The sequence below is a fragment of the Manacus candei genome, unplaced genomic scaffold (genome assembly GCF_025592945.1).
Source record: "Manacus candei isolate 608988 ecotype Guabito, Panama unplaced genomic scaffold, ASM2559294v1 h1tg000049l, whole genome shotgun sequence".
Classification (NCBI taxonomy): domain Eukaryota; kingdom Metazoa; phylum Chordata; class Aves; order Passeriformes; family Pipridae; genus Manacus; species Manacus candei.
In genome coordinates this window covers 358,191-366,284 of record NW_026138097.1, presented here as the reverse complement: position 1 = coordinate 366,284, position 8,094 = coordinate 358,191, and the positions used below count along the sequence as shown (strand labels likewise).

The 8,094-nt window shown below is 42.8% G+C and overlaps 1 protein-coding gene across 1 annotated transcript in view; it reads right to left on the bottom strand.

Annotated features, from left to right (window-relative positions):
* Positions 1-388: 388 nt before the first annotated feature.
* The window catches only part of LANCL2 (LanC like glutathione S-transferase 2), a 30,746-nt gene continuing 23,040 nt past the window's right edge, over positions 389-8,094 (bottom strand). The window contains exons 8-9 of the mRNA XM_051799429.1: positions 5,334-5,406; positions 389-3,548 (exon numbers count right to left, since the gene is read on the bottom strand). Of these exons, the coding sequence (XP_051655389.1) occupies positions 3,433-3,548; positions 5,334-5,406 (189 nt within the window). The 3' untranslated portion in view covers positions 389-3,432. The remainder of the gene's footprint in view (positions 3,549-5,333; positions 5,407-8,094) is intronic.

Here is an 8,094-nt window from a genome sequence, read left to right as displayed (position 1 = left end):
TCAAAGCTAGAAAAAAAATGTTAATCAGCTGGACAGGGATTTCATACATGTGTTTTAAAAACCAGGTCATCCTGAGTTAGGCTTTAGATGCAAACTCTTCAACAGGACCTTTGTGACCAGAAAGAAAGCAACATTTTGCACTAAGCAATGATCACTAAAAACCACCTGGGAGAAGCAGCAGGAAAGGGGCCTGCAGTGCTAGTAAAATGTGAAGGTTAAAGAAAAGCAATTTGCCCACTTGCCTACTTTCTGGCATGTGTTTCATCCTGAAGGACTATGAGATAGGGAAGTGGTTCAGCTGTCAGATCAGTGGGACAACTATCACCACAGTGCTGGAGGGAAGGAAGGAGAACAAGAGGGGGGAAAAAAAAAAAACAAAATGCACAAATTACCACCACATAGCTTGATCTTTACTAATAAAGCCAAAGAACAAAACATCAGCATTTTTTCCTCTTTTTCTGCCCAAAGAGCATCTCCATTTTTAAAACTACTGCTTTTTGCAACAGATGGACTATTACACACAGATAAAGCAAACCAGGGAATATTAAGACATTTTCCACATTTTCCACATTTTTAGTTTGATGTCATTTTGGAAAACAATGCCTTGATGAAACACATTTTTTCACCTTCACACCATATATCCTTTCTTAATGGGCCACCTAGATATCACAATGCTGTGATGAACAGAAAGGAGCCATGGGGAAAGTCACGCCAGGAAGATGAGGCAGATGCACTGTCAGATGCTTCTCAACTCTATTCTTTCCAGTCTTACTCAATTCCAGGAGGATTCTGCAGAGAAGGATGGTGCCAGGACCCACTGTGGCAGAAGACTGGCTGTGGTACAGAAAGAGCTCATAGCTGACTTCATTACTATGACAGGTACACTCAAGCATCTTGGAGATCTCCTCAGTATGAAGCTGTTCTGAGTGTGTATATGCCTATATATCTTTAAAACTAGCAAGTTTTAATTCCCCTTGGGCTCCAGCAAACCAAAATCACCTCCTACAGGAACCATTCCAAGCTCAGTAGCCTAGGCCAATATGTATATAACCACTGAATGAAAAAACCTGCTTGTTGACCCCAGAGTTATATGGTCCATACAACATGTGCTTGGGATTTGCCAGGAAGGCTGGTGGCTTCTGTCTGTTTGTGAGCAGTTCCTGTAAACTTGGTGAGCTCTTTCCCTGTTAATCCATTCCACATGCTCTGCAGCCCCAGCGGAGGGGAATGAACAAAGGTGTGGGGGTCATGTGAAACAGGATTAGAGCTGATGTCTCTACCTCCTTTGTTAGCATTTCTGTGAAACTTCACCCTGGGCAAATTTCCTTCCTGGCTTATTTATGGGCAGGATCAGTGATCCACAGGCTTAAGAAAGAAACACAGAGCCCTTGGCACGCTTGGCATGAAGGAACATCTCATTGAGATGGCCTCTATTGGTACACTGTGCATTGCCTCCTGTAATCGGCTCTCCCTGTTCCTCACTGATCCCTCACATTAATCAGCTCTTCCAAGTCCTCACTTTCTGCTGCTCTGCTCGTTTGCTTCAGCCCAGCTGCTTGCCATGCAGCATTCCTCATCCCCACTGCCTTTCTGCATTTTCCCTCATCCCTGGCTGTAGAGGTACAGCTGCCTTTGGTGTCCCCACCTCACCTTCTGCCCTTTGCCAGAGAGGTGGAAAAGTCTCTCCCGCTGCTGTTTTAATCCTACCTGACAAACCACTGGGATGTTAAGCTGTTCCTGCACTGACACTGTTGCTGTTGTCCAGCAGAACTGAATGTGGAAATTATTAGCATCCCAATGGATTTGGTAACAAACATTGTAACACATTCAAGGAAGTCACCTTCTACAATTCAAAGATTTATGCAGGAACAATACATCTCCAAGCTGGACTACAAGCACTGGTGCTCGACAGATGGCCCACATGTCCAGTGCGTGCCCGAAAGGTCAAACTGCCACTCACACCCAACAGAAGATATCAATTAAAATAAGCACCTGGAAAGACAGAGCACAGGGAGACACCTTGGGGGGGGAGGATGACCACAGAGCTTGAGCAACTGAGAGTGTGCTACACTTACCTCTCTCAAGCAGTAAGTGTACATACTATCTGGAACACATAAGCCTGCTGTAAGTGTACTCAGAGTATGTTCCATTTCTCCTACCAAACCAACAGCCTGATATTCAGGAGCACCTGGAGGCTGCTCTAGCATTTCACAACTTCACCACACTACAGGAGGAAGCAAAGCACTAGCAATAGTTAAAACTAATGGCAAAGAGCTTTTCTGTTTGTATTTTAAGATGAAATGTACTTCAGTTACAGCCTCTAGCAATGGCTTCATATTGCTCATTTATCTTCTGCAGCCTCCACAAGCAGCTGGTACTTATTGCTCCTGTACTACTACATGGGCTAAATGCAAGGGGGCTGAGGTGGGAGGCGAGGGCCCAGAACAAATCATCACCTTGGTTTGGAAGTAACAGTCATCCTGAGTTACCTGCATGAGAAACTTGCCCTGACACCCTCCCTTACTCATCTGTTCTAGATGCTGCAGGACAGGTTTACTACAAATCCAGGTACAGGAGAGAAGAAGCATAGTTATGCTGTCCTGGCTCTGATGTTGGTGGCAGTGGGAGGTTAGTCCAAGTGACTCCACCTGCAGTTTAAGCTCATGCCATGGGACAGAGCTTTGCAGAGGTAGGGAGAAGCACCTCCACCCTGCTGTAAGTGCCTACCACACTAACCAGGTCCAGGTGCCAAAGGGAGACTCTCTTACAGACTTCCAAAAAAACCTCTCACAACAGCAGCAAAAGATAAGTCAGATCTCTTCCAACCTGCTAAGTTTCTGAAAACATAGGCCTCATACCTCAAAACAGACTGATCTCCATCAGCTTAGCTTGTAGGGAATGTAGATAAAAAGGCAGAAAAATATGAACATTAAAATATCTGTAATCTCTTTTTAGAGTTGCCAGCTCACCAGTGGAGCTGGGCATTGTCCTGCAGCAAACTCTCTGGCATAAGGTGGAACTCTCTGGGTAACCATACTGCAGAAAGCAACACTGCTGCTGAGAGTCATGCACGAAGGTACAGGACAGAGATTCACACAGAGACCAGCTTTTTGCTAACAACAAAAGACTCGAATCAACACACAACACCAATAAACGTGCAGAGCATGTCAAAGACCTGAAGAAGACAAATACAACGGAAGAGAGAAAGTTCAAAACTTGACTTCCGTTGTCCTACATCTGAAGGTATCACTTTAACAGAACTTAAATGTGGCTTCTCCTGTTCATGCTCTAATGACTTCATGGTCCTTTGGGGTGGGAGAGGTGAGAAAAGGGGTTTAGCCATCTGTCGGTTCAGCATTGAGTTGGTTCAGTATCAGAGGCACTAAACAATCTCATCTCTTTCAGCATCAGTTTTCTTTCAAAATGATGTTTTTAGCTGTCCTGTTCCACTTTGTTTTCCCTCCTCTGAGGTCCAAGTTCAAATGCTGGAAACTGGGAAGTCTCTGGTACTGAAATATCTGAGAGGAAGTGAATAGCTCCAGCCATGCCTAAAACATAACAAGAAAGAGATCTTTGTGTATCTTTGACATTAAAACAATACAGTTGACAGCAAAGGCACTAGCACAGGTTTGAACACCTCCCTCATTAGATCTCTTTTTGAACAGGTGAACTTAGGGCCTATAGAAAGGCAAGTGCATCTGTACTTTGTCCAGGAAACAAAATTTTATTTTAAAAGATCAAAGGCAAGAACCAAGATCTCTCTGCTAACATCTTTGCAGCTGAACAACCTCAGTGCTATTTCAAAGTAAGAAAAAGTTTGGACAGTCCCTCACTACTGGAGTAGTTCTGGCTTGTCATTTCACTGGTTAAAAAAAAGTCAAAATCTTATTATATTTGTAATGTACAGATTCATTTCTTCACTATTCATAAAGAGGTCATCCAGAGCCTGAAAAACTAACATTAGCATCACCCAATTAGCATCACTCTTAGGGTGACAGACAAAAGAAACACCCTACTGCAGGAGAGCATACAAATATAAGCTTAGTTTTAAGATCAAGCTAAAATTCTGTTTTATCAAAAGCTATGCACATATAAAGGAACCTTCCTGAATTACAGTATCTGATGGAAACAAAATAATCAAGAACAATCCCATAAGATGCACATGCAAATTCTGCAGAAAGCATGCATGTACATGCAGAACCGGACAACATCAAGCTCAGTTTTGGCTACAAAAACAAACAAATCCCAAAATAAAGACTTTATCTGAAATACGAGACTTCTAGATTCTTCTAAAAAAACCCAGACATTAAAAACTAAAATAAAAACTGTATATCCACACTGAAGCACAAATCATCCTAGTGCTGGCACTACTTCACCTTCTCAACAAATTTCAAAGCATTTATACAACATGCCCCCTTTTACCACCCCCCCAACAAGCACACGCAAGGGCGCTATCAGGAATAAGAATAATTATGCTTGTCTCCCTTAAGCATTAAGACAATAACTCTCTGTTTAGGAGAGAGGCATATAACTCCTGCTCCCTTGTGTTTACACCCTGGACTGGTTTATCTGCAAAATGACCCTGCTCCGCCTGCTGTAATTTCACATGTTTGCGGCAGGTGGCGCACGAGGCTCGTTCATGGAGCAGCAGCGGCGCTGCCCTAAATTCCACTTGGGTCTCTCATTCCTTGATACTGATTCTATAACACAAGGATGAGATACAGAATAGAAAATAAACTACAAATAAAAATAATACAAAGCTCTAGGAAAGTATTTTACAACATCTTTGAACTTACAGCAAAGCCCATAAGAACTCTGCATTTCTTTCCTGCTCAAGGAAATTTGAGCTCAAGCTCATTTGGGTTCATATTAAAACTACCTTTTCCTTTGTTTAGTATTGCAGCAGAGAAGGTCCAGTTCTGACAAGCTGGCAACTAGTTTTGAGACCCTCTACCCACAGCTGCCCCTCTCCCAGTCCCTCTGTGACACTATCTGTGACAGAACTGCTGCCCAGACTTCTGTTTGCTTTAAACCAAGCAGCATCAGCACAGCAGAATTTTATTTGAGAGTAACAATGGCACTGGTTTTACACTGGAAAATGCTGAAGTGCAACCAGCACTGAAAGTTGTGACAGTGAGTGATTTTCCTTGTCCTTTTCTAGCTCCCTACCACCCTGCCTTCTTTTAGGCAGAGGTGATGGTAGGGGGTGGGTGAACCCCACATCAAAGTGGAGGAACCCACCAAAGACTTCCCAACTCATAAGCATGTCCCAAAACTGCAAGAATGCCCCTCTCTCCTGTAATACCAAACCATTTGCAACACCATCACTTTACCTTCAAAGAGAGAATAAGGTCGGTCAGGAATACGACATCCATGTGCACCATACTCCAAACACCATTCAGCAAACTGGGGAAACATTAAAAAATGTATTTTTATTTAAGACTGTTAAGTGCAAGCTTGAGTATCTGCATATCATTAATAGGTAAAAAATGTAAAGCAGAGTAAGCAGACACACAACACATAAATCACTGTCTGAGATAAATTTGTCCTACTTCAACCATGACAAGGCTGCAATCAGGCTATAAAATATGTATTTTCATAGCATGAGTTTCAGTTTTGTAACAATGCAATTAGGTGTGCTAGACTTTCTGTAAATCAATCCTGCTACAAGCCAAGGAAAAATGCTGTAAGAACAGATATAGTCAGTCAACATTTTTCTAATACTTTATCAGTTTCTTATCTGTATTAGTGCTTAATTTATCCACATACTCAGGACTTAGGGCTGTTAATTGCATTTTGGTTTTCTTTCACTGCTGTGCACCAATTTAGAGTATTAAATCTCCAGATGCCCTTATTTAGTTTTATTTATTTGCTCTCCCCAAGCCTTATGAAAAATCATTATAAATGCAGTTAGACAATTATGGTCATCAATATTTCATTGCAGAAGATGGATTAGCATTAAAAAGAGTTAATGGTGTCCTTCTTGTGTTTGATCAACACTGCTGCAGTAGCTACATTAGATATACATGACTTACAAACTGCATCTGGATCAATTTAATAACAACCATCTATTCTCCTTTATGGCTCCCCAGAGCACAAGGGGGCCCCAAGTTCCCCTGGCACTTCTGTGCTTGGATGCAAACCACTGCTTATTCAAAACACAGTACAAAGATTCCTACAGAGCAAAGAACTGCAAGGTCTCTCCCTGCTTCCCCCACAAGTTGGTTAACCTGCTAGCAAACAGATGATCCTAACCAGAGGGTGCCCCAGCCCTAGAGTTGAAGCTATATGCGGTGTAAGCATGATCCCAGAGCTGTTGGTCTGTTCAGCAGGAGGAAGAGGGTGTATCTCCTCCTTTTCTCCCTCCCTACTAATTTTTCTTCTCTTGGTGTGTGCATGTTTGTGAATGTCTTCAGAAAACCCAGTGTAAAAAAAAAAAAAACAAACCCCAAACACAAACACTGTAATCCACATTGTTATTGAGAACTGATGAAACATTTTTGGGCAGCCTTCGGGTATAAATCGTCAAACCAAGGTTTAATTCTCCCATGTAATCTTCGCTTAAATGTGAGGACTAAACATGTTTATGTCATGCTTCTAAGCTACAATCAGTTCTTGCAACATCCACATCTTATTGCATACTAGCCTTTATTATCACTTCCAGCCTGGGAACTGCAACGTAAATTAAAAAAAATGCACCCCAGGCTACTGAAGCACAACCATAATTTCCAAGTTCACAGCTTCAGCACAACTCAGATCCTGTAAGCTACACAAGTAACTTTGTTTAACCAAGGGAAAAAAAAAAGGAAACAAAATATTATAAGAAGACATCTGCCATTATTTGTCACACAGACTGGGCATGCTTGCCACCAGCATGGCAATCACAATGCTGAGCAGCACAGGGCTCAGATACTTTCTGTTGCTTGGAGCCCAGGATGCCACAGCCCTTCTCTCCTCTTACAGACAGGCCAGCTAGGAGCAGCTCAGCCTCTGTCTGATAATGTGACAGAAGAGCTGTGGGGATGAAAATGTGAAGCATAACCCTGGGGTCTCTTCTCTTCAAGCTCTTGTGGTTCATTTGTGAAACAGTTTCATGGCTCCTGAGGGGTAACCAGGGATTCCTGACAAGACTCCTTCCCTTGGGCCTCAAGCTTTTGGTGTGAAGAGACACCCCTGGGAGGGGAGCCACCTAGTTCTCTCAGTTACATGCCTTTAGGTACCAACTTAACTGCATGTTTGCTTCCATGCATGCTCTGGCTCAAAAAGAAAAGATTTCAAGAATGCCAGACAAGCAAATTCCTCTGCCTGTTTCAAGATTTCCCCTGCAAAGGCCTGACTGAGTGCTGGAGATGCTAAACTGCAGAGTGGCTGCAAATATGCTGCCAGATCTCATTATGTTGGGTACCTCCAGCAAACAGTCTTTGGCCACTGTGCTACAACTTTCTTCTCAAATGGATTTCAGGTATGTAATTGCCTTTGAAACAGATATGCTTGCTTTACTCTGGCTTGGTGTGGACAAACACCAAGGGCTCTCTTGGGCCAGAAATGCAGCACCAACAGAAGCTGCCAACGCTGCACAGAGCTGCAGAAGATGTGCTAGCATGGAGGATGACAGTGAGAGCTGATAGCTGTGCTGACAAAAATGCCTGCAGGGTGCCGTGGTTTACCCGTCAGCAGTGGGTGACTCCATGTCCACGAGTGACTACAAGTCACACATTTGCTGTGGGAGTATTCAGGGTTTATTTCAATCTCTAGGATGCAGGTATGCCTACAGGTGCCCCCATGGCATGATGCTTGGATAAATGTGAGACAAGCAGTAACTTTTTTAAGCTCTGCTGACAGAGGACAGGCTGACAGCAGAGATAAATACAACAGTTTTACACATGGCCAGTACTCATCTAAAAGCACCTAAGAAACAACCCATCAAATTTCAATTGCAATACTTAAAAAAGGCCTCAGCTAAATAGCTATGTACACGATATGAAACCTAATGTCAGTGAATTCAACTGAAAAAAAAATCCTACGAAACAAACCAAAACCAAACCAAAATCTTATGAGGTGAGGAAATAGAGGCAGAGAAAGCCTTCCCCTTTG